This window comes from Panthera onca, chromosome B4 (genome assembly GCF_046562875.1).
Source record: "Panthera onca isolate mPanOnc1 chromosome B4, mPanOnc1 haplotype 2, whole genome shotgun sequence".
Taxonomy (NCBI): domain Eukaryota; kingdom Metazoa; phylum Chordata; class Mammalia; order Carnivora; family Felidae; genus Panthera; species Panthera onca.
This window is the reverse complement of record NC_138345.1, coordinates 91126830-91154539: the sequence shown is the minus strand read 5'-3', so window position 1 is coordinate 91154539 and position 27710 is coordinate 91126830. Positions and strand designations below refer to the sequence as shown.

The 27710-nt window shown below is 41.2% G+C and overlaps 1 protein-coding gene across 10 annotated transcripts in view; it reads left to right on the top strand.

The window, feature by feature from the left end:
• GRIP1 (glutamate receptor interacting protein 1) overlaps positions 1–27710 on the top strand; it is a 691569-nt gene that overhangs the window by 578450 nt on the left and 85409 nt on the right. For 7 of the 10 annotated variants that reach the window (XM_078449707.2, XM_081796205.1, XM_081796206.1 and 4 more), the window contains 4 exons: positions 13067–13214; positions 15096–15265; positions 20766–20921; positions 21607–21762. In XM_078449707.2, the coding sequence (XP_078305833.1) occupies positions 13067–13214; positions 15096–15265; positions 20766–20921; positions 21607–21762 (630 nt within the window). The remainder of the gene's footprint in view (positions 1–13066; positions 13215–15095; positions 15266–20765; positions 20922–21606; positions 21763–27710) is intronic. The other 3 variants (XM_081796202.1, XM_081796204.1, XM_081796203.1) reach the window with 3 other exon arrangements.

Here is a 27710-nt window from a genome sequence, read left to right as displayed (position 1 = left end):
GTGTATCTTAGAGTGACGTAGAAGGCTATTTGTCACTTTCGAATGCCCTCTCTGGTCAAGAAACAGATGCCTCCAGAGGAGCCATCTAACTGTGTAAGTGAAAAGATGACGTTCAAAACATACTTCTGAAGGGATATAAGGCTCTCTGGAGATGATATTCTCTAAATTAAGACACCACGGTTAAATCTCAGCATCATCTGCTTAGAGTACTCTCCAATGCCGGAATCCCTTCAGGACCTTCCCTACCAAGCTCTATTTGAACACCTCTGATAACAAACACCTTCCTGCCAACCAACTCCACAGCCGAAACCAAGAGTCCTTCACCTTCAACGCACAATGGGATTACCTGGAGAACATTGAAAATGTCCATCCCATCCCAGAGGGTTGTCGTGACAAAAAGAACATGATGATATATATGAAAGCACTTTGTAAACTACAACTCACAGTAAAAATGGAAGGCATATCATCATTTACCCTATTAAATCATAATCATTATTAAATAATAATATAATAACCCTACTAAATAATATTCATCCATCATTCCACCCTGCCTAAACTTTTTTAGATCTGACATCCAACTTATTTTCTGTCTTTTCCAGCTATCTCAAACTTTTCTAATTAGGATTTTTGTTTATTTATCATTAATAAATAAGTATTTACTGGGGACTTACCAGATTCAAAACACTAGACTCTGTGCTTATCATTCCTATCTAATGGTCACCATTGGCCCAAGCTGGGAGGCCTCTTAGTGCCTTTGCATTGTTGATGCCCTGGTCAACTTCCTTTGCTTCTTCATTGATAAGGCATTGTGGTTTTTTGTTTTTGTTTTTGTTTTTGTTTTCATATGGTAGTTCTATTTTTACCTTTTTTTAAAATATAATTTATTGTCAAATTAGCTAACATGCAGTGTATACAGTGTGCTCTTGGTTTCAGGCGTAGATTCCCATGATACATTCCTTACATACAACACCCAGTGCTCATCCCAACAAGCGCCCTCCTCAATGCCCATCACCCATTTTCCCCTCCCCCCTCCCCCATCAACCCTCAGTTTGCTCTCTGTATTTAAGGGTCTCTTATGGGTTTGCCTCCCTTTCTGTTCTATTTTTTCCCCTTCCCTTCCCCCATGGTCTTCTGTTAAGTTTATCAAGTTCCATATGTGAGTGAAAACATAGGCATTGTGGTTTTAACGCATGGTGGTCAAGTTGTTTTTCCTTCTTTTTTCTAGCCATATCTTTAGATCTGTACATTTGCCCGGTATGGCTTTCTTTAAATACTGTCTTTACCTCCTGTAAAAACCCAAGGTCAGCCAGAAATATAGACGCTTTAAATATCTCTAAGTATATTTTTGGCAATTTGCAAGTAAATCGGCTTTTAGGATGTCTGTGTGGTTGGGATTCACTTGTCTTATTTCAGATCTGGTTCCTGGTGAAAAGGATACTTTTTTTTAAACTGTATGTATAAAACCAAATCTAGCACAGGATGCCAGAGAGAGTCTGTCTGTATCTTGCTGTTGAGCCATTCACCCTTCTTGACTGAGTGTTCCTCTTAGTCTTTGGAGGTTAAGAATCCTGAGTAGTAGGAATTCTCTCTCAGGCTGGCAGACACTTATTCCTACTTAAGTAGTTTCTCTGCCTCAGCAGAATCTGATGGAAATTCATCCTTTTTTTTTTTTTTTTTTCTTTTTTTTGGATCACTTATCCAGCTCAGAAAACCTGACAGTGACTATTTTTAGACTGAGGAGGAATCAGAGTTTCTGGAAAATGATGATAAGGAATATGATGATTACACAATAGCCATGTATAAATGCCAAATCTTTGTAACAGTCAGGGCAAAGGGTTTTTCACTTTGTGGCAAATATTTCTACTTTCCCATTGACATTGGTCACTTAAAGCCCTGATTCATTTGGCTGTTCACACTTTTTAAAGCAAATAGGACATAAATTTTTTGAGTTTCCTGAAAGCTTGCTCCTAGTAGACAGAATTATGCCCTTTTTTAAAAAGTCATCACATTAGTACTGACTGTGGGAATGGAAGCTTCTGGAGCTTGTGCAGTAAAGAGACATGGCATTGTCTACAATGTGTGCCCCAAGTCACTATGTCTGAACTCATAAATTCCTTTAAGAAATTTTGGGACCTGACTTTTCTCATCCTCTCTTTTAAAAGTTTAATAACTCTTTATTACTTATCTATATGGGACAAGAATGGAGCCAGAGTAATTAAAGTTGGAAGACTTTTATTAGTATCCTACAAAACATGCTTAAGTATCTGTAAGTACTATCTGTCAGTCTATAAAATTTAATACTGAGCCCAGCCATGTAAATCCTAACATGATTATTTTATGTATTGTTATTCCCTTAGCCAGGGGCCTAAACTCCTTCATTTGTTTAGTTACCGGGTTCTGGTTTCCCCTGAACTAGCTCCACGGTGAAACATCACTCTACAAAAGGCCAAGAAAAGCCAAGGCAGCCTGGAAGAAGTACAGCAGACTCAGAGAACTTGTATTACCATATGTCAAGATCTGTTAAAAAGCTAAAGTGGTTAAGACAGTATGGTACTGGCATCAGAACAAATTGACCAATGCGACAGAAAACAGTGTCCAGAAACAGACCTATACATATATAGTCCTCTCTTTTATGATACAGGTGACGTTGCAATGCAGTGAGGAAAGAATGTTTTTTTGTCCAGTAATGATGATGGGTCACTTATATCCACGTGGAAAAATATACATCATGACCCTGCCCCGCGCCATGCATAGAAATCAATGCAGATGGATTATCTATCTAAATGTGAAAATTAAATAATAAAGCCTGTAAGCAGAGATTTTTTTTTTTCAGTTTTAACATTTATTCATTTTTGAGAGACAGAACAGGAGCGGGGGAGGGGCAGAGAGAAAGGGGGACACAGCATCTGAAGCAGGCTCCAGGCTCTGAGCTGTCAGCACAGAGCCCGACTCTGGGCTCAAACCCACGAACTGTGAGATCATGACCTGAGCCAAAGTCGGGCACTTAACCGACTGAGCCACCCAGGCGCCCCAGTAAGCAAAGATTTCTTAAAGAGAACAATAAAGTACCATAGAAGAAAAAAAGAATAAGAACTTCTCTTCATTAAAAGACACCATTAAGAGTCTGAAATGGTAAACCAGAGAGGTGAAAATCGTATTTGCAAACCATATATCCAATACAGGACTCCTATCAGCGTATGTTATTTTTAAATTCCCACAAATCAATAAGCCAGACAACGTAATGGAAAGTTGGGAGGCAAGACTTGGGCAGACACTTTATGAAAAACAGCTATCCAAGTGGCCCATTACCCGGGAAAGATTGCTCAACACCTTAGTCATCAGGTGAATGCGAAGGGAAACCCCAGCGTAATACCACTGCACACCTACCTGAATGGCGTAAGTGGAAGAGACTGACCACAGCAAGAGGTGACAAGCATGTGGAACCACTGGAACTCTCATTCCCTGCAGGCGACAAGATAAATGTATACAACTCCTCTGGTTGAACACACCCCACAGCCCAACAGGTCAGTCCTAGTTATGACTCCCACAGACATGCATTCCTGTGTTCACCAAACGACATACTAGAATGCTCATGGCAGCAATATTTGTAATAGCCAAAAACTGGAAAATACCTAAATAGTAGCATGGATCAATTATGGCATATTCACCCAATGGAATAGTATATAGCAAGGAGAATGAATGACCTAAAGTTACTCCCCAAAATGTGCGTGAATCTAACGTATTATCGAGCAGAAAAGCCAGAATCAGAAGAGTAAAACATGGGTGTATTTTCTTAAAAGTCCAAAAATAAGCAATGCCAACCTATGCTGGTAGAAGCCAAGATAGTGGTGACCTGTGGGACAAGGGCGTGATTTAAAGGAATATGAAAGCGGGAGCATTCTTTAATGCTGGTACCGTTCTATTTCTGGGTCTGGCTATGGATACACAGATGTGTCCAGTTTATGAAAATATATGAAGCTGCTAACTCATGATTTATGCATGTCTCTATATGTTTATTATACTTCAATAAAAAGTCTAAAAAACGCTATAACCCAATAAGCAAGGTAGAAAAAATAACAGTAGCAGTCATGTAAAATACGGGGAGGGGGCCAAGATATTCCAAAGTTAGTAAAATTACCAGGGTGAGCTGCTGTAGAGAACGAAAGTCAGTCATCAACCATGCTTTAGACAAACCTAAGGGACATGGGACATACTACTGAGTTTCACTGACTTTGGACTCTTCTTACAAGGCAGTAACTATGCAAATTGTCTCCTTTAACTCCCTAAGAAAAACAGGGCTTAAGATACAGTTCATTTGAACATGGAAGGTACGCTTTGTTGTACTGGGAATATTTCCCAAGCAGTGTATTTTAAGAAGCAAAAATAAATTGGCAATTTTTGTTGAAAGTTAAAAAAAAAAAATTATTAGAGTTTAGCTCATCTGAAAGAGATTGAAATTATTAGTAGCATGATTTGAATAGGCTATCACTAATAAAAATACTTTTAACTAATGGGTACATTGAAAAGCACCCCAAAGGTACTTTTTATCTGAAGAATGTAAGGCAGGCAGAGCTAATAATACCGTGTAGTCTTTCTGCCACCCGGGGAGGTTCTAATCAAGTCTTGTGCTCTGATTGAAATGCAGAGCTCAGAGTGGGAAAACTGATTAACAAAATAAAAAATCCGGAGTGTTTCCCATGCAAACAGTCATCAGCGTATCTTATGTAATTATGTAGGCCATAAATCAACACAGCGTGCAAGGGCTTCAGCCATAGTGTAAATATCTTAATGACTGAGACGTCTTTAGCCATGAATAATTTATATCTACATGATCCATTTTTCTCAACCATGCTTCACTTAGGCAGGACAGACTAATCTGCTGTCAGGGGATGGGCTCTTGATTACTTCTTCCTGATTTTTCTTCTGTTTATTTTTCTCATTTTGACACACTCCATTTTTCCCTCTCGCACTTTCTTAAATAAGGGTGCCTCATTCATCCACCCTGTCTGCTTGCTTTTACTTTTGCTATGCATCTTATTAGACATCTTGGAATAAAGCCAGGGCTTTTGGACTTCTACTTTTCATAAGGCCCTCTGTAAATGGAATGAGGTGGCAACTAGGGAAATAGGCTTAATACCACAAGGCAGTATGAGCTTCTTGATGTTGTTGTGGGGAAACATTTATTATGGAAAGCAATTGCCAGAAAAGGCTAATGATCAATTAAACGTTAGCATTTGTAGATCCCCTTCTGTGATGCGGAAAGTAACTGCCACATGGGTAATGCTGGAGAGCTTACTTGCTAAAATAGTTTTGTTGTTTTCTTAGAGCCCATTAAAATAAAGGCAGCAGAGAAACATTCAGATCAAATTCTATGTTACCTAAAACGCAGACAGACAGTCCTTATGGACAGGGAACTTTGGTCACCTGTAGATCAAATGACAAACTTGAGTAATTTTCCTAGAAACCTGGAAATCACATCCTGTTTGACAGCTCATTATTTTTTATAGGACATTGACTCTACCATATTAAAGATTTCATTAGAGGGGAAAATTGCCAGCATTATACGGCCTGCGGTTAAAAAAAAAACAAACTAGAAACGTCTTGAGGTTCAGCAGAATCATTTTCCATTGTGGAATCCACTAGTTTTCCTATCCTATACCCCCATCTTCTTGGCAAGGGATCCCTAGGGGTTACTAGAAGGAAGGGACAGTACACTATCATCTTTGAGTCCCCAGTACCTTCTGATGTTCCTGGCATATAGTTAGCACTCAATAAATGTATTTTTAAAGTTCATTTTGTTGCAAGAATGGTGACTTACCCTGCAGATTTAGAAAGCTCAGTTCTGTGGGAAGTGAGGTAGGTGATCTTCTAACCTGGCAAGAATCTGGTTAGGCTTCTCATCTCCTGGTAGTACATTAATCCTGTAACTGATTTATCCGATGTCCAAAGCAAATGGATCTGGTCTCAGTCACTTATATAAAATGCCAACATACTAAGGTCTTCTTGCAGAGAACCATCTTGAATCATCTAATAGCCAACTTCTGTTGGAAACCCAAGTGAGGGAGAAGACTGATATCTAGGAAAGATCCCCAGAGAGACATCCCGTCTGTCTAAGCTAGGATCTGCCTTTAGATCAAGTTGACTACCACATTAGCTTATTCCATTATGGAGACACTATCATTGATTTGCTTTTTAATTTTATTCCTCAACGTTGATGAAGGAACAGCCATTGGAAACTACCTCTGTGTCCTATTATAAAAATGTGTTGAGGGTCACCTAGGTGGTTCAGTTAAGCACCTAACCCTTGATTTCAGCTCATGTCATGATCTCATGTTCATGGGATTGATCCCCATGGCGGCCTCTTCCCCAAGCCCGCTCACACTCTCTCTCTGTCTCTCAAAATAAATAAACATTTTTAAAAGGTATTGAGGATACTCCCATTATATCAGCACGATAGACAGACAGATAGATAGATCTATATCTAGATAGATAGATAGATAGATAGATAGGTAGATAGATAGATAGATAGATCTGTATATAGATATAGATTATAAAACCCCATGGGAGAGAGATCTTTTAAAGCTTCCCGCTAGGAGAACCTTTATTTCCACTGCAAGGACTAGAAGACTTCCCCCTTTCCAATGGTGATAACTGCATAATTGACCATGTTTCCTTTATTGTCCGAATTTCCAGGAATCTCAGAGTAATATTTTTTTTTTTCACTGAAGCAAAAGTCGCTAGGTGGCTCAGTCAGTTAAGTGTCCAGCTTTTGATTTCAGCTCAGGTCATGATCTCACGGTTTGTGGGTTCCAGCACCACATCGGACACTGCACTGACAGCAAGAAGCCTGCTTGTTATTCTGTCTCTTCTCCCTCTCTCTCTCTCTCTCTCCCTGTGCCCCTCCCCCACTCACGCTCTATCTCTCAAAATAAATAAACTTAAAAAAAATAAAGTGTAGACCATCAGCTCTGTGTAGTTGCAAAACTTAAGCAGTCACTTCCTATTCCCCTCTGCCTCCACACCCTGGCAACTACCAATCTACTTTCTGTTTCCTTGAATTTACCTATAGTTCAGAGTCATTTTTGCAATTCATTCAGACCATTTCTATTAACCCCTGTGGGCAAGGCACTTGTAGGCTCTTTTTCTTCTTCCTGATTCTTTCTTTATATCACATATTTCATTTAAAGCAAGCAGCCTCTAGACTTTGTGGAAAGAAGTTGCATGGAGATATATACAAACAAGGATATCCTCCTTTTTACCTCTAGAGCCACTCGCCACCCCTCTCCGTGCCACTGTGTGCTGTGACCTATATGGCCCACATAATGGGCTCTCATGTCCCCTGGCTCCAGTTGGGTTTAGCTAATAGGGAATCATGGCAGAAGATGAGAGGGAGGGAAAACAGTGATGGAGGGTGTTATTCCCGAGCTTCCTCCCTATGGATTCACTGGGGATGGCTATGTCCTTTGACTCAAGGTCCCAGCTCCTGTCAGGTAGCCCTTTCCACACAGACCTTTCTGAATCCGCATTTCACTAAGAGTTCTAGCCTTTGCTTCTTCAGGACAGTGTAGCAAAATGCTCTTTGGTTCTGGCCCCACAGTATTACATCATCCTGGTGGTTTCCCTCTAAGTTGCCCACAGCTTTCTAAATATTTCTTTTATTAAACTTTCATCAAATTATCCTGATTTGAGTGTGTCATCTGTTTCTTGCAAGGACCCTGACTCAAACAAGCATATTCTACTCTGTGGTTCTGTTTAGCTATAGGTCAACATGATACGCTCAGAGTCCTCTGCAGAGAAGCTGGTCTGGCAGATTTTCCTAGGGCCAGAGAATTCTTCTCAAAGACACCCAAAGCATTCACATCTCTTCATGGTTTTAAGGCGCAAGACCTTTGTGTCAATCCCTAAATGATAACAGTCTGTTTTAAGAGCTCATAATCCTGGAGGTGGTTTCTTTACTTGACCGTTTTCAGTCGCTATAATACCCACTTACGGAGCTGGAATGATCAATGAGCTCAAGTCCCATCTGAAAGAAGGTGGGTTCCCTTTCTGCCAATGCATTGTTCCCTAATTCTTTCATTCTTAGATAAACTCAAACACTTCTCAGTCTGATATTGTGAGACATTAGATGGAATTCATTATAGCAGGCTTAGAATTTAGACAAGAGAAAAATCTTCCTCATCGTCAACATTACCTATGTCATGCATATGCAGCCTGTTACAAGAAGAGCCATTGAAAGGATTTAAGCATAGGGTGAACATGATCCCAGCTACACTAAGAACTACTTCAAACAAAAAAATATGATTTAAATTTCTGTATCATCAATATAGTTCGCATAACACCTTGAACAAAATGATAGGTGTGTATGCTTTCTCTCGTTCCGCCAATATCACTGAGCACCTACTGTGTACATAGATATTGTAGACTGTGGAGTCACAGTCATGAGGAGGGCATTCACAGTCATGAAGAGCTGCACGGAGCTTACACTTTTAATTGAAGAACTATTAGGGGTGCCTGGGTGGCTCAGTGGGTTGAGCGTCTGACTCTTGATTTCAGCTCAGGTCATGATCTCATGGTTTGTGAGATTGAACCCCGCATTGGACTCTGTGCTGACAGCATGGAACCTGCTTGGGATTCTCTCTCTCTCCCTCTCTCTCTCTGGCCCACCTCTGCTCTCTCTCTCTCTCTCTCTCTCTCAAAATAAATAAATAAACTTTAAAAAATAAAGAACAATTGGATAAACAGCTAATTAAACAACTAATTGTGGAATTACATTTATTAGAAGTCCTGCAAAGGAAAAGAGCAGGGTTCTATAAACACATTTCACAGGCAAGTTGACATGGTTTTCAGATCGGGGCAGGAATCCCTGAGGAAGTTACATTTAGCAAGGCAGTGGTGAAGTAGGTGAAGGAGAAACTGGGCGGGGGGTGGGGGGGGCGGTTTGGAACATTCCAGGTAGACAGAACCATATATATAAGGGACCAGAGGCAGGAAGGCGCAAGGCATTTTTAAAGAATTGAAGGAGAAGTAGGGGGTAGAGCAGAGAGAACAAGAGCAGAATGATGGAAATAAAGCTGTTGAAGTGAGCAGGAGCCAGGTGTAGGTCCTTGTAGACCATGTTAAAATGTTTTACCCCACGAGAACAGTCATTGAAAGGATTTATGCATGGTGTTCACATGATGAGATCTATGTGTTTTTTTTTTTTTTAAAATCACTGGAAGGTGGAGGCCATTCGAGGATAAAGGGATATCAGATGATGGTAACTTGGACTGAAAGAGTGATTGTGGAGATGGAAAGAAATGGTGAAGTTGAGAGCTACTTAGGAACAAGAGGCATTTGGGAGGATGCGGGAGACGATGGAGTTGAGATGACTCCTAGGTTTCTGGCTTGCATGATGGAATATAACAGGCGTCATTCACTGGGAGAAGGAAACATGGATGGGAACCAATGGAGTGTGGTGAGCTCGCTATCAGTTTTACATGCATTGTGTTTGTTGTGCTCATGAAACATCCAAGAATTGTTCGAGGTGGCGGGGGTGGCAGTAGAAGCTCAGAGGAAGGGTATGTGCTGGACACATAGATTTAAGAGTGATGGTGGTCAAGTGAAACTGGGCTCCTAAGGAGAAAGAATAGAAGGCTGAGCTCATATTCAATAAACTGTTGTCAACAATTCCGGATCGTCTTTACATGAGATAAGCACCTTCCTTCCTGTGCCATCTTTATTTTCTCTGGGTAAGTTAGGACCTCATTGTGACACAGTCCTGCTAGAAACTTAAACTTGTGCCCTGGAAACCCCTTAATGTGAAATCTTTATATTATATAATGAGAGTACAAGGGTGGGAGACCATCCCTCAAACTCAGTCTTTAAAGGATGTTACTGTTGTTATCAAAATATTTAACAGTCTGATGTCTTGCATATCACCTTGGTAAACACCAGCTGTATACAGTCACTTTATATCCAGCAGCTCACCTCTTCTACTCATTAGTAGGATATTGGAATTTAAATTTAGCTATTGCATATCTTTATAAAGTTTATTGGCCTTCTCTAGTTTTCTGATTCCCACGAGGCTCTTCCTTACCTGACATTGCTATCTCTCTGTAGAGTCACAGATTATCAGGGTTAGAGAGCTTTTTATCGAAGTCCTCTAATTTTTCAAAAGAAGAAAATGAGGTCAAAGGGAGACGGTGGCTTGAGCCACATGGTAAGTTGGTAGCATAGCCAGGCATCACCCTCCGAGCCTCCAGCCCTGAGCCCAGCTTAGAAGTACACTGTTTCTTCCCTTAACCATGACTTTAAATGTCTCTTCTCAGAATTCTGAAGCTTTGTAAAGTTTAAAAGAAACTCATTAGTTGCACATTAGGCTCTCCCAAAAGGAAATGCTGCACTTGTTCCTTTGAAGCCTTACTGGAGAAAGTACTACTTAGAGAGAACCTGTTATTCTAGTTCCCATTCACAGAGGGGCACCAGAGCAGCTGTGGGTCTGATCTCTCTTCTCTTCTAAATTAATGGCGGCAGAAGATCTGGTTCCCTTTTTCTGTGCTTCTTTCCTCCACCCCCCATAAATCACTTTAATTGTGTGCACATCATCTACTTCAGAGTCTAAGGGAACCTGATACTTGTTCTAGACTCACTCCATTCTCATCAGTCTAATACCAAAACCCCTCTCCAAATGGAAAGATCCATTATTCAGTGACAGCAGGACACTGACAGGCACTTACTAAGCTAAAAGGATGACGGGAGCAAAGGTCTCCCATTACCTCCTTAAACCTTTTTTGTCAGCTACTCATATGCATTTAATGTGTAGCACTTCGCTTGTGAATTTCGGTTTGCCTCCTTTCCTACCAACAATTTCTCCTAATTGTTCCATTCTTCTAAGACACTACAACCTGATATAGCACCTTTCCCTTCCTCTCAAAATGTTCTGAAAGACTAATTAGATCCTTAAAGAACAAAAAGTTAAAAGCTTTTTGTGAGTAATCAATTCCCTGCAAGTTTGCTAATATTTTTCTGTTTCTTGGTAACATGTTCCACAACATAGGCTGATAATCTCTTTAAAAACTCTGATCCTTAATCGTGATGTAATGTTTTAAGAAAAATGCATACATAGCGTGTACTAGATAATGGTTGATTATGGTTTTGTTAAAAATTTACACCTGCAAATACCTAGTTATAAATAGCTGCCCCTTAGAATTCAAGAAAGGTACATTGGAGGGATAGACTCCAGTGAAAAGCCCTATCAGGATCCAGATTTAGCTTTTAACAAAGACCCAAACTTAAAATATTAGCTTCAATATGATAGAAGGTTATTTATCGGGAGATCTCCAATCTTTGGATATAGGGTTTCAGAAACCTAAGCTTCCTCTGTGTGGCTTCCTGCTCTTGTCTACATGGTTGAAGATGGGTCACCAGTTCTGGGCCCACACCGCAACAGCAACAAGGAGGAAATGAGATAGAGGAAAGCACAACCATCATTTTGAAGAGCACATTCAGAAGGGCTCACTTCCCATTGGCTAGTACGAGGTCACATGGCTGCACCTCCCAGCAAAGGAGGCCAGGAAATGTCCTTAGCTGGGCAGGACATTTGCTCAGCTAAAACTTGGAAAGCTTATTACTGAAGAAAGAAGGGAGTATGGGATACCAAGGAACAACTCTCAGCTTCTGTCATTCGTAAGAGATTAAGTTGTAAGTAACAGAGAAAATTTATTACTTTCATTTGTTAAGCCAAGGAAATTTATTCGACATGGAAAAAAAAGTGGAAGAATATCTGTGATCGTCACCTCCCAAAGCTATCTATTAAAATCCAGCCGAGTCTGTGGGAAGTGATTTTGGAAATTAGTCCTTCTAAAATTATTCCTTCTATTCTTGGGGTGATCATTTCACTGTGTATACGAATATCAAATCCTTACATTGTTCACCTGAAACTAATGTAATATGCCAAACTATACCTAATTAATTAATTAAGTCCTTCTGGAGTTCTATAAAGATAATGGGAGAAAAGGCCCTGCTGGACCAGAGCTCACATGAGGGTCAACCTTGCTAGGGAGCATGCTCACGGAAGGGGAGGACAGCAGACCTCAGGGGGTGAAGCTTGAGGCACCAGATTATGTGCGTTTGCCTTAGCCACAGAACTTTGACTATCAGAGTTGAGAAGCGAGCAGAATCGTCTCCCCTAGTGAAGGAAGGACAACTAAAACAGGGGTAACAAGGCCTGACAACTATTTATTGCACACCTCCTATGTGCCAGTCATTATGCCAGGCACTGAGGATGTTGCGATCAATAAGATGTCATCTCTGCCTTCCCAGCAAGCTTGCAGTCTGGCAAAGGACAGAAGCATGTAATCCACACTGGCCACTATGAAACAGTGAGGCGTGTGCCACAACTGAAGGCATCTAGCAGGCTATAGGAGCACGTGAGAAAGTGATCTCCCAAATCATGAGTCAGGAGAGGCTTCTCAGAAGAATTGATGTTTACACGGAGTCCCCAAGTAGGAGTTAAAGGAATAAAGAGTGTTCCAAGCCAAAAGTAAAGCATGTGCGGTGCAAAGTCACTCCTGAGGGTGAGGTGACCTTAGATCAGGTCTGGAATAAAGAAAGATCCAAAGGATTTACAAATTCAACTTAGGGTATGCATCCCCAGTATTCGGCTATTTAGAGACATCATCTCTTCATCCTTCTCTCCCATCCATCCATCCATCCATCCACAGTAGATGCTGAGATGTTTGAAGTTTTGCCAGGCACTGTGCCAAGTGATAAAGAGGGCATAAAGATACACAAAACATTATCCCCAGTGATGTGAAGCTTAAATTTTAATCGAAGAGATAAATCTGTGCACATATTACTAGATACGCAAGCTGAATAGAACATGCCTAAAACGTGTCCTAAAACATGCCCTAAGAAGTTACCACTGGCAGGGGTCATGTTACCTGGAGGGAATGTAAGTTTCAGTGCTAACATTACCAGACCAACATCAGACTGAACACTCTCCACATTTCTCATGTGTCTGTGTTTGCTTATTGGGTTTCTGTTTTGTTTTGTTTTGTTTTGTTTTCTGATATTTGTTCTTCCATAGATTCTGTGGCAACAGCGTCCGGGCCACTGCTAGTTGAAGTTGCCAAAACTCCTGGTGCCAGCCTTGGGGTTGCCCTGACTACCTCGATGTGCTGTAACAAACAGGTCATTGTCATAGACAAAATCAAATCTGCAAGTATTGCGGACAGGTGAGTGTTGTAGAAAGTGCCTACGTTTCAAAACTGCATGAGTGTTAAAATATATATCTACATATATTTCCACACGCATATACACACGTGTCATACATACACATATACACATGCCTTCACACACGTACATATCTGATTTTAAAAAGAGCTCTTCTGCCCATCTCTACAAGATTCATCAAGAAAACAAGTTATGGTTCTAGGGCTTAAAAATTAGCCCACCTGTCAGCCACCCCAGATGTTATGTTGCCTCATCCAGACGTTTGGTGTGGCCTTTAGAAATAGGAAAAAAAGGAAGTCAAGCAACTGAACAAGTTTCCCTGCCATGTTCTAGGGTGATAGATTGGTTTTGCTGTGAGGTAGCTAAGTATATCTTTTGCGTGCTCCATTTAGAGAAGTCATGGGTTTTCGTGAACTGTTAACAGTTAAATCTTGCCACCATAAAATCTTATTCCTTTTTTCTTAAATAAGTAAGACAATATTTTTGAAATAACGCAGTCTTTAAAGAGAGGTCTTATGCTGTCACGGAATGTTAATCTTAGGGTTTCACAATCTTCAAGGGCCCCTGAAAACATCATTCATTCCTATGACACAATAAAAACAAAAGCCCTTTTTCCTGAGTTCTTTTTGCGAATTAATATTTTAGACTTACAAGGTGAGAAGCGGGGAAGAAAGACTACCTCACCCCCTAATAAGTTATTTCACAGCTCCTGATAGGAACGCCCCCCCCCCCACCTTCACAGCTGAAGCTCTTTAAGTGCTCCCACTTGAACTTTTTTTTTTAGACAGAAGGGATGAGTTGAAATGCTTTTTTGTCTTGAGAAGTAGACTGCTTTCACTGTGGAAGTCTCTAGACGTACTCCAAAAGGCCCAGCCTCCCTTGCATGTTCCCAGCCTCTTTTTCATATGCCCTCGCCTTACCTGGGAAACCTCCAACTCAGACGCAGTAACCCGCAGCAACCCCTGTCTTGGTCAGTCTACAGCTCCACTGTGGTCTTACCCTACATTCAGCCCTTTAACAGTGACGGCCATTGATCCAGGGGTGTTCTCCAGTTCAATGGTGCAGGATGCTTTAATTTTCTCCCTCTGTTTTTTTTTTCCCGTTCCGCAGGGGGTAACCAGTTTAAGGAGCTGTCCACTTGACTGGTACGTCGGGATGCTGACTGCTGTGTTTGCTTTTCTCAACTCATGCAGTAGCCAGTCTCTTGAGTTCAGCAAGGTGTAGCTCTAGCCCCCGCTTTCCCTTCACTCACCACGCAGGCCTCCTTTATGGCTCTTTTGACTCCTGCATAATTTCCATCGCCATCGAGAGCTTTTGTACTAATCGATGTTTAACTCGAAAATAACAAAATATAATACAGTAGTAAAGAACTGGTGATTTGGCAGCTTGTGTGAGAGAGTTCTGAAAAAAGCATTAGCTGAACCTCCCCGAGTTATTCCCATTCACACATAAACTAGTTGTAAATGATCCTGTTCCAATTATGTGAGTCACATCTTGACATCCTGAACATTGACCAGCTCATATTTATAGATATACAAACCAACAAGGAAAAATCACGGAAGAATGTCAAGGGGAAAAACATTCCTGTTCTTCTCTTCCCTCCCACACACTTCCCTTCAACTTCTGGCACCACCACCCTGAAATAATATGATTTCTTAAGAGGCACAAGAGAAGAACATTTCCTTGAGTTTTTCTGTATCTCCCACATTCCTCTTCATACGCAAGGTGCTTCACATTTGACAGATGGTGTTTCCTATAACACTCAGAGTTTTCCTTTTTTAAGTAAATGCAAACCGCGTGAAATGTTAAGACTACGAAGGACATGAAAGTCATGTTCCAAAGACGAGAGCACTCATCGCACTGAGTATTTCTCCTTTCCGTAGATGTGGCGCCCTTCACGTGGGAGATCACATCCTGTCCATCGACGGAACCAGCATGGAGTACTGTACATTGGCAGAAGCCACCCAGTTCCTGGCCAACACCACTGACCAGGTCAAGCTTGAGATTCTTCCCCATCATCAGACCCGCCTGGCCCTGAAGGGACCTGAGCATGGTGAGAAGGATCCATCTGGATAAATCTCTTTATCTTGCTTTTACAGTTATTGCTTCTCTCCCAGAATTAGAAGCAGAAAGACACAGAGGCTAATTCTGGCTTTATCATTTCTTTCAGAGCAGCGGGTTATCTTTTGTTTACTTTCCTTCGTCTCCCAGATCCTTTTTCCTGAGCCAAATGTAATTTATTTGAAACCTCAAAATTGAGGAAAGAAACATTGTTTGAAATAGAATTTTCAGGCTTGTACTATTTGATATTTAAAAAAAAAAAAAGGAGAAGAAGAAGAAGAAGACTTTGTTGCAAATTGAGTGTGAAGAGAAGGGGAATAATTTGACTTCCTGTTACGCAGAGTGAATGTCCACTCTACCTCAAGGACGATGAAGGCAAATTATAAAATTCTCACTTTTTAAAAATAATTATAAAATGGGTATTAATGGCAGGCACTTCAAATTTGGGGAGGAGAAAACAGTTGTGTAAAAGGTTGACTTTCTCTACAGTTTGTCTGTTTGCCAGAATAGCTTTTTCCTTAGCCCTTCCATAAAGGAACGACCTTAATGATGAAATATCTTTCCTGGGCGTGTCAGAATATTTGACTGCTTTTATTCAGTAACAAGTGTCAGCTGAGGGGACCTACATTTTCACTGTCTGAAGCTCACAGGTACATTTGCTAAGTGTTTGTACACCATCCACCTAAGCATCTTTAAACAAAACCCAGTACAAGAGAAAGGACTTGGAGCCCAAAATCACATTGAAGAAAGACTCTTCAAGGGGGTTCTTTGTTCCAACTCCTCTCTCCTTTCCCTTAAGTCAAGTGCCCCCCTTTTTCATTCCCTGAAATCGATTCCTTGAAGCTTCACTAGTGCTGTCAGGGGGCCCTAATGGAGAAGAGCACTTTTTTTTGTATGTTTAGAGAAAGAGAACAATTTTCTCCGGAATTGAAATTTTGTTTGTGAAGAGATCATTTGTATTATGTGTCTCCCACCTTCTGAAAGACACCGCGCTTTTCCACAGTTTGAAGAAAAAACAGAGGGACCGGTTAATTTTCATACTGAATGAGTCAGCTGGGTGCAACCTTTTTTAATTAAATGGAGCTTAGACAGCCCTGGAGCTAATGAAAATCTCTAGTACAGCATTACCTTTATCAGATTTTAATTTTACACAATGGAGCCGAGAAGTGATGCAGTATAGGCAGGTTATGAAAAGAAATTCTGCCTCATTTGCCTAGAAGTGGGAAGGGGCTCCAGGAGGTACAGGTCATGGGAATGCACACCGTTCCGGTCAGGAGACCCCTTGGGACACCCTGGCAGAGGGGAGAGATTTCTCAAACTCAGTTTCTTCTAAATTAATCTGAAGCCGTCACTGGATTTGGAGCACAGGAGGTAAAAGGATATACACTGTGTAGTGCTTTCTCAGCCTGAGATTTGGCTTGGTAAATCCTGCTATCGGTGAATCAGAAATATGGAGCAGACCCTTGCAAAATGTCATTATCTTCAGCAACCTCATTTCCCCCTTTTTATTTGCCCTGTATATAAATCATAAATAGTCCAAATAGTTTCCAACTCGTGAAATATTAAATATTTTTACCTGTCAAGACAATTTGAGAGGATGAATGTATATACTAAAATGCACGAAGACCAAGAACAAATTTTTTTTTTTTTAATATGGAAGCCCTGTTGTCATTGTGACTTTTCAGAGGGGTGCAGGGTCGGGGCTGGTAATTTAAATAATTCAAGCTTCCATTTCTGACCCCATCATCTACACTTTGGCTAAAAGTTGCTCATCATCTTTCTTCTCTAGCCTACAGGCATCTCCCTACAGTTTACATTAAAATCAGACTTGCATTTCCAAGAAGGCAAAAGTATTAGCTCCTAAACATAATTAAATCACAGTTAAGAATAGGGGGGAATGCCCCCCCCCAAATTATGTTGTTTATAATTCTCAAACTTATGTTTTTCTATGTGGTAGAGTGGTTTTACATAGTTTTTCCCTTTTTCCACAAGAGAGTTCTGGCTATCTTTTCAGGAAGCCTGATCCCTGAACACTTCTGTCTCATCCCATGGTAGATGGAAATATATTTCCCACATTTTGTTTCACAAGAAAGCATCCACCATAGTGTTTTCAGAGAAATAAAGAAACGGGCACATCAGCTAGGAAAAAAAGAGATTAACCGTGCCTTTTGCTGGTAAATAGCATTAATGGGGCACCTGGGTGGCTCAGACAGTTAAGCGTCCAACTTCGGCTCAGGTCATGATCTCACAGTCCGTGGGTTCAAGCCCCTCATCAGGCTCTGTGCTGACAGCTCAGAGCCTGGAGGCTGCTTCAGATTCTGTGTCTCCTTCTCTCTCTGCCCCTCCCCCACTCAAGCTCTGTCTCTCTTTCTCTTTCAAAAATAAATAAATATTGAAAAAATTTTTAAATAGCGTTAAAAGTGCTTAGAAGAATGAGTTCTCAATAAGATTAGAAATTGTTCCTACTGAGGGCATTTGGGCGACATAATCATGATTGAAGTTCATGAGACTTTGAAAGAGAAAATGGGAGCAGAATCGCAAGGCTCAATAGAGTCAGGGCCCGGAAGACCTTCCATTTTTGAGTTCCAGGAGCAACGACAAAAGCAGCTGTTGCCTATGCCCCTCAGACATCCCAGACAGGGCAAGAGGGTACAGTTAGAAGAGAGAACAAACCAAAGGACCCTCCACGTCAGATACTTCTTAAGACTCCAACAGTGATGTCATCATGGAAGATGTAAAAAGTATTCTATTTTAACTTGCTGTTTATGTATCTGTATCAAATCTCGGAACGCCCACAGGAGGCAGTGTAGTGCGGGTGGGCTGAAGGCAGGGATTCTTGAATCAGATTTCCAAACTTAACTGGGTGCTACCATCCTTAAATATGCCCGGTAATGTCCAAAGTCCTTCTTAACCAACTGGGTCAGAGAGTGTGGATTTCTAAAGTCCATTCACTATACCCTGCCCTCATTTGAAACGCAGACCATACTTTGTAAAAAGGACATCGGAGTGGCTGTTGGGGTCAATGAGCCAGACCCAGCAATGATTGCGTCTTGGTAAAAAGTCATCTTACACTCCCCAAAAGAGAATTAGGATGGGGAAAGATAACCCATCATGAACTTCCCCTGCAACACTCTTTATCGCGAGGAAAATGCTGCCGCAGTGTAGACATGCACACTCTGGCTGATTCCTATTCACTTATGCATTCATTGATTCATCAGTCATCATGGACTAGGCACTATTCTAGGTGCTATAAGACATCTAGTGAGGGAGACAAAGTAGATTCCCATCCTCGTGGAATTTCAGTATAGAGAGACAAATATTTAAAATATGTTAAATAAATAAAGCCACTTCAGACTGTAATAAGTACTATGAAGAACATAAAATACTAATGGGGTAGCATGGAGTCGGGCATATTCAGCCTGGGCTGGGGGGTGGTCAGAACAACTCTGAGGAGGTGGTGGCCCCTTAGCTGAGACCCGAAGGAGAAGAAGGAGTCAAGCGAACTGCAACCACGCAGTCAACTGGGTGAAGAATACACGAGGCAGAAAGAATGGCAAGGGCAAATGCCCTGAGGCAGGAAAGCAGCCTGGCTTGTTCTAAGAACGGCAGTAAGACCAATGGTGGCTGAAACAGTCAATGATGGGGAGAGTGATAGGGGATAAGACTGCAGAGATAAGTAGGGGTCACATTTGATTCTCTTTGTAATTGTACCCCATTGAAGTAGCTTAAATGGGAGTGACATGATCCACGTTATATATTTAAAGGATTACCAGGTCGTACAGATACTGGGAGGTAAGTATGCAGTTGATGAAGTGGGGAGCCAAGTCTGTAGGTGTTGCAGAGGTTAGGTAGAGGAGGTGATGGCTTGGAACTAGAATGGTGGAGAGGCAGAGGGAACCCAAACCAGAAACAGCAGCGGCACAGGAGGAACCAGCTGGGCCGCCTAGGGCTATAGAATTATGGTGGCCATGCAAGTGATACTCTCTCAACCTAAGTGTCCAGTGAGTGAGATTTGTTGAGTGAGAGATACGTATTTCCTTCAAAAGATACTTTATTTGTTGGCAAGTAGAGCGAAAGTAGGCAGAATCAATATTATCCGTAAAAGGTCATCTGTTTTTATCGAGTGTACCGGCACCGTGCAAGCACCTTGCATATAGACCCGTGGGCATAATTCTCACGGTGGTCCTGCGGGGGCGATGCTTTCGTGGTCTCCATTTGACATGTGGGGAAACTGAGGCTAAGGGAGGCTGAGTAACTAGCCACGGTCCTATAGAGAGGAAGGGCTGGAGCCAGAACTGAAACCCAGGCCTGCCTCAGCCCACAGCGCTCTTTCATTGCCAGGGCTCTGGTTCCACGGGTAGCCTTACCCCAGAAAGGCTGTGAAGTGGCCAATGATGCTGACATCACAGAGGTACAACTTAAGCCCTTGTCTAAATGAGCTTCCTTTAAGTACTTACGGAGCATTTGATTCTCTGCATGAATAAATACCGTCAAATAACTCACATGTAAGGCACCTCACATTAGAATCATGATACTAAAAGGAGGTACGACTTCATTTGTTGTTTTTCATTCTTGTTCAGTGAAAAACTTCGGATCGGACATAGTAATGAACATGACCTTGCTCATCTTTCAGAACACCTGGTAGAAAAAAGTCTAAATAATATTGAAATTAGAATGGAAACGCACTACACATTTTTTTTCAATAAAGGGGACACAAAAAATTTGAAATAGCTTTACTAAAATGTTGTGGCGTCTTAAGAAAATATAAGAACATGTGAAATCTTTTGAGAATTAACCGTTTCTTTCAAATGTAAACGTATCTTTTTTCAAAGATACAAAAAGTATAAAATCTATTGAGATCTTTACTTGTTAGGATACAAATATGATTCTGATATTGATAGATGATTAAGAGTGGGGTTTTTTTTTTTTTTGAGAAAAATCAAGTCCAAGTGATGGATCAGATTGTAATTAAAATGTCAGAACAGTAAATTGTGATATGTGACTGGTAAAGCACTTGAATCATGAGCCAGCATGATTTATTATTGTTCCTTCTATTCTTTTTCTCAAAACAAGTGCTACTAACTGACCAAGATGTGCAAATCTTTAATTACTAATCACGTGCCATAGATCTTTATGGCGTTGACTTTTAAGTTTAAAAAAAAAAAATGTTTTTAATCTGGTCTGTGAAGCGCAGGGGGAGATTAGAAATTGATTCAATAGTCATTTTAAAAGAAGAAAAAATGGGCTGGCGAACGACATGCATTATTCTTGGGAAGATGGAAGGCTTCCATTCGTGATGTTAATCATCTGTTCTGCTGACCACTGAGAAAGGGCAAAGCCAGTAGATTTTCTTTTTCTTTGCAAGCAGCTTTCATTTTTTGTTACACTTTTTATTTGTACAGTTCAGTTACTTTTTCTTTTGTTTTGTTTTGTTTTGTTTTTGGTTCTTTGTTTGTTTGTTCTTATTTGTCATCATCACCTCATGTGGGCAGTGAAAATTCAGAGGAGCGACAGGCAACTTGCGTGGGATTCCTGGCCCGGCGACCACTGCAGCCTTCACACCTACCAATACCCTAATGCGTCCCACCCCGACCGTTGCAGAGCTCCGGCCCTGCCAGCCCCAAAGGCGCCTCCTCCCAACAGCCCTCGTAATGTTCCAGACTTTCTCCTCCTGGTCTTTTGTGAAAATTATATTCTGCCTCTTCCTCATCTGATTCATACCATTTTTGGCTTCATGGGTGCTATGTGCTTTTTTTGTAATAGCAACTTATCGTTTCTGACATCTTTCTGAGTCTCTTCCCCTCCCACCCCGCCCCCCCCCCCCCCAATCAGAAAGCATTTGTCATTAGAGAAGGATGTAAATGTTCCTAATGCTTTATATGTGGTCCGGAAATTAACAGTCCAAAATATGATATAGAATACGATGTGCTCAGAACTTCCTTGTGTGCTTGGAACCACTGTGAATGAAATTCACGTCAGAAAAGATCTACGAACGATGCGTGTCTGTACTGGATGCACGGAGTTGTTGTTTATGCAGAAACGCGGTTTCATGTTTATCTCTGTGTGTGTCTAGAGCAAAATTCATAGAGCCTCCCTCTGGGTTGCATTGTGCTCAGGAGGATCGTGCTGCCCCTCAGGCAGCGGTGGGCTCTTGTAACTTTGAGATTCTACAGTGCCGTCTCCATGGCTTCTGAGACCTGGTCTCTGCCCGGTCGGGGCACTGACTAGCCATTGCTGCCGTGTGTGTCTCTCGGGGTTGTCCCTGGCTGGCAAGGGTAGCAGACTCACACCCCACCTGAGAATGCTCTGTGCCAAGTCTCCACTCTCTTACAGCAGCTTTGGTGTCTTCACCCTTCTCTCCTACCTCCATGAGTGCATACAGCCTGAGTTCCCTGAACATGGGGACTTTACCTCGAAGCCTCTACTCCACTAGCCCTCGCGGGACCATGATGAGGAGGAGACTGAAAAAGAAAGACTTCAAAAGCTCACGTAAGTGAAACAGTCACCGTTGTCTCATGGGCTGGAGAAGATGGGCGGGCTGGTTGGAGTCTGTGGGAAGAGTGTTTTCTGGTGCCTAAATGATCAGGTGGATGCTAAGGGGCTCCCAGCTCTATGCCAGAGGTCCCTGAAATGCTATCTAGTATCTACATGATACTGATTGCCCAGAACAATTTCAGACTGAATTAGTTAGTTTGTACTATCTTTGCCGACAACTTTTTGTTGGAAATTTCTTTTCTTGCTCTTTGGATCTGATACGGTAACCAAAGAGGTGATTTTTTTCCCTTCAAGACTCCTTCCTTATATTCTGGGTGACTTTGGACATGAAACATTTGTTCTCAGTTCCTTACTCACTCCAAATCAATGATTTGAAAACTATGTCTCCCTCCTGATAAATATAAGAAAGAACCCCATGCATCTGTTTAATATGATTATAACATGTAATCACTTCTCTTTCCAACCAGATCAAATCATAGTCTAGAGAGGTGGGAGTATTTCCTGTCCTATATGTCCCCTTTGGTGGCTGTAGTTGTGATTCCTATAGAGAAACTCAAAGAAGATGGGGTGTCTTCCTGCACTTACCATAAAAATAAAATAAGGAACACCCTTAAGTTACCTAAGTAAAATGAAACCCAGACTCTTCAAGGCTGGAAGTGAAGAGAATGTTAGGAGAAGGGATGTTTGGACCTATTGGCTTTTCAGCTTGTTTGTCAGAGATTCATCTTCACAAGAAGACCCACCATGCCACCATCACAGAGACCAGCCATCACCCACCCTGGGAAATGGTCTCTTCATGTTACAGGAAGCTGAAGGTTTCCTTACAAAGAAAACCACTGCAAAAGATAGGGTCACACTGTGGTATAGTCATGATTTTGCCTTGCATATCCCTTCAAATATAAGGGGATTTTTTCATCTTTAGTGTATGTGCAGGACAGTAAATTTAAAAATGGGAAAAGAGAAGGAAGATTGAGTTTAGTTAAAATGAGAATAAACGGCTTCTGGAGTCTCAGATCTTTCTCAGCTGACACGAAAGTAAATTATTCAGTCTTGGAAGAAACCATTTGAAGGCAGTAGAGTGAAGTGGTTATAAGCATAGATGTGGAAACCAGGCTGCCCGTGCTCTCATCCCAGCATCATTGCTGTAGGACCTTGAGCAAAGCACCTAAGTTCTCTATGCCTCGGCCTCCTTAGCTACAAAACAGGGATTAATTACTTACTTCATTGGGTAATTGGGAAGATTATATGAAAGAATATATATATTCACACCACCAAAAGGGACATATGGGACAAGAAATACACTCTGTGAGGAGAATATATATTATTAAGTACATATTATGCATATTATTTTAAAATTATATATATTGGGGCGCCTGGGTGGCTCACTCAGTTAAGCATCAGACTTCGGCTCAGGTCATGATCTCATGATTCATGGGTTCGAGCCCTGTGTCAGGCTCTGTGCTGACAGCTCAGAGCCTGGAGCCTGGTTCAGATTCTGTGTCTGCCTCTCTCTTTGCCCTTCCCCCACTTGCACTCTGTGTCTCTTTCCTTCAGAAATAAATAAACTTAAAAATACATATATACATACATACATACATACAATAATATGTGTTAATACATGTACATATATGTATATACATATTATACATATAGTTTATGTGTTATACATATATAATTTTCTCAATTATGTACTATATACAATACACTATATACAATAAATACTACATATATTATATACATATGCTAGAACAACACCTGGTAAATGGTAAACACTATTTAATTGTTAGCCATTTGAATAGTTTAAGTGTTAGTTAGTATGCCTTGAATCTAAATTGTCATGTGTGAAAATCTGTTGACACTGTTCCCAACTTTAGGCATTTTTCACAGTGACTACTTTGGCATAATACATAGGTTCTGGGTCTTCCATGCAATGCCATCAGGGCTTGTGGTGGATTTTTGTATATGAAATTTTTTACATATAATGCCTTTGGGTGCAGCGTCCCTCACCGACAGCAACAGTCTAACAGCCCTCATCAGGGAAGAGCAATTAAAATGAATTCATTAATGTTTGTACTTCTGCTTGAATGGCTACACATTGTTTGTGTTAGGTAAGACTCACTGTGTTGACTAAAGGCATTAGTGACTCCAAATGAGTGATAATATGCTTGGCTATCTCGGGTTGATATTTACATAGCTTGAATTTTATAGTAGGAAACAAAGCTGAGATCATGCTGTCACTGATCCCCATAATCAACTCAAATTCTCTTTTGAATCAGAAAGTTATTCTCCAACATAGTAGAAACAGACAGACACGTGGCTCCAGAAATTGCAAGCTATTTGTGTTTTTTGGAGACATCGGCCACCAGGGCACCACTGACCGTATGCCTACCAGAATGTTTATGAAAGTGTCTCAGGAGATCACACATTTTATATTGTAATCAAACAACAAGGTCCAAAACTTTGATTTGTACTCCAAAAAGGCCTACAAAAATAGCATTCTAAAGCCAGAAAAAAGTAATTGCTGTTTTTGTTCTTTTGTTTTTCTTAAGTTTCTCTTCTCTTCTGTCTCTCTCTCTCTCTCTCTCTCTCTCTCTCTCTCTCTTTGCTTCTGGTCACATTCGATGTAAGGGTTTTCCCAAATAACTGATAATAAAAGTTTTATTATGCTCTCACTATACCATGGTTTATTTCCACCACTTTATTTATGTCTTTATTCTATGCCACCGTTTGCTGCCCCCTTTCTAATACTTACGTTTCCATGGCAACCAGGCCATTTGTATGGACGATGAATCATGGCAAAGTCACAACAAATACAATAAAAAGTCTCTTCGCTGTACTGGTGATGAGGTGAGGCCAGAGCCTACAAAACAGAAAAAATTCTCACATATGTTTCTGGTACAAAAGGACATGCCAGAAAAGAATTGAAGTCTTCTCATAAATATTGAAAAGATTCTGTATCATTGACCAGAGGGGCGAATACGGGAAGTCTGTAATGCCATGTTACAAGAATTAAAGCAGGAAAGTGCCGTGTTTGTTTCACAGGGAGAAGGATGAGTATCCCCAGCACCAGGCTGGGAGGAGTGTCACAAAGCCCTGGAAGGATTGCAGAGCTGTGTCACAGAGGGAACCCTCTTGTCAGCTCTTCTGGAATCTTACTGACCTTTGCCCCACAGCCTGGGCTGTCCCTTTTTCTGCCTCAGAGGCTAAGGCTCTTTCCAGAACCCCGTCATCCCCCTGTGATGGCAGCATGACTGAGCAGTGGACCCGGTTCCTTCCCCCTGCTTCCTGCTTCTGCACACATAGCCAGTGTAGGCTCTGCCTGTTCTCAGTCCACCTGAATTGCAGCCAAGCGTAGAAGTTAGATGACGTTCCCAGAATAGTCTTTGCCTCTTTTGCCATCACCGTGTACTACTAGGGAGGCCAACATGGAAAAGAGTTGAAAGGAAGAGAATGAAAAAACCTAACAAGTTTTGTCCCTGCCACCAACCGCTGAAAAAAGATCGGAGGACAAAGGCAGCTAATGGTGAGCTTTTATAAGTGAGCATGCAGGGAGCCCTTCAGGGAACAGCCTAAGAGCTGCCCGCCCCACAAGCTGACCCCCATCTGGAGAAGGGAGCTGTTGGACACCCACACCGTGCGCCTGAACTGGATCACACGGTACACAGTGGGCTGGATCCCCAGCAGGCCGACTGTAAGGGGAAATACTTGAGTGACACAGAGGTCTTGAGTTACAGGATCAAATAATGGTGAACACCATATATGGATAAACCTTTGCAATCCATTGCTCCCTATACTTTTTAAATGCTTTTCCTATCTGACAGTTAACCTCACAGCCTTCTAAGAAGGCAGATTTTTAAGCTTTAGAAGCTAACAAGTTGTTTCTGGTTTTCCTCCCTTCCTTACACTAGAAAAGACAAGAATTGACAAAAACCACAGGGTCATTTCCTGCAAACCTGAAGGGTTGCGAACAGAACCCTCCAAACGTGAACAGGAGCAGGACAGAGCAAATGCGGATCGTGAACACAACCGTGGGGCCCACACCATTTAGCAGTGTTCACAGCATGTCAGTGATTTAGTCCTTTCCTCCCTCGCCTGTGAGTAGAAGAAATGGGCACACTTCAGTTCAGAGCCAGGACCTTGCAGGAGTCTCTACTACCGGAGAGAGAATTCATCCTACAAATTTTTAAATTACGGCATTATAATTCATAATAATTCACCTTTGTGAATGGTTGGCCACATTAATGAAGCAGGATAATCAAGCTCATCTTTTTTTCCTCTGAGTAATATTGGTTGTTTTTCTTCTGGCTCATCATCTTTAAATCTACCGTTTATCTTTTTCATGTCTGGTTATAATTTGCAAGACTTTAATTTGTGTGAGTAATCAGTACGTACAATTCCAAATGAAATTTTACTGTTTCAAAGAACATTTCAGTGTATCAAAGGACTTTCAGAGTTAACTATAAAATCCTAGATTATTTAATATAATCCTACATTTATTAGATACATTGTAAACTTTTATAATTATAAAACCAATATTTAACATAATTTTAATCCTAAATTAAAGGTCCTAATAATTTCTATTGTCTCAACTTGACTCCAGATGATGCTTACAAATTTAATGATGCCCACAGTGAGCACTTAGATCTATTTGCAAAACCTTCTAGAGAAGTCTGTTTCTGAACTATCTTCTCTAACTGTTGCAAGAATGCAGCAAGTCTCTCCTTCGAGAAGATCTTTACTATATCTAGCCTAATTCCTCCTATTATGATTGACCCATTTCTTCTTAATCCTCTCTTAGTGGAAATGGCATTTAGCTGACTTAAAGTTTCAAAAGTGGTTTTTAACTCCAGTTAAGTTGTCCAAAAATCTATACCAAACTGAGATCTCCGATGAAAAAACTGTGTATATTAATGTGAACCTATAGAAAAATTCACAGAAAGTATTCCTATTGAAGTCCAAAGCTCATAACTTAGAAGATAGAATGGAAGTAATCTGCCAAATAGGGGATGTCCTAATATTATATTCCTGCCTGCTATGAGAACAGACTGGAAGGAAATGCAACTCTCCAGATCCATACTAACCACTCCTGGTGGTTCTGTGCCATCAGGAACAAAATGTGTAATCTGGAGAGCAGGTAAAGTACAGTTGACATCAACAAAGCACACTAGAAAGTGTGATCTGAATGAATATAGTCCATGTGTCGGATCTTGGAATTGTAGGCCACCAGCTGTAAAAGGCTCAGGGTTGGAAGCTACCTTTACCCCCTACTTCAGGCTACTTTAATCTCACTGATATGAATTTTGTTGTGAGAACTATGATGATGTTTCTTAAGAAGAAGTAGATTTTCCTTCCTTCTAGACAAATGATCTATCGCATCTTCCTCTGCCATGTCAGCTACAATGTTGGGATGAACTACATAGTGGAAAAACTGGGGTCCTGAGGGACAACTTTCTAGTTCCTTAACTCAGCAGAACCTGCATGAAATGTTGGTTCCAAAAAGAAAAATGTGGATAATATCACAAAACTCAATTCGTTCTTCCTTTATTTAGTGTTCATTGAATGTTCCGGGCATTGGGATTTCAAAGAGGAAAAGATCTGGGTTCCAATCTTTAAAAACAAGGATGCTGAATGCTGAAGTAGGACCATGTATTAGAAATGTGGAGATGTAGACAGGGGAGTACCTAACTCTGCCTGGAGAAAGCAGGGAAAGGGACATTAAAAGCCCGGGGGAAGAGCTAAAGGGACAGAGGGATGTAAGCAGGGCTGCAGCAGATAGGCAGGAGACTGGATAGGCAGGGGCCATGAACTTATGAAGGTTCCCACGAGCTCTGTTAGCACTGGGGTTGTTGTTCTATAGAAAATAGGGAAGCGTTGAAAGAGTCTAAATGGGAGGATGACCTCTGCACATTAGATAAGCCACTCTGGCAGCAATTGGGAGGCTG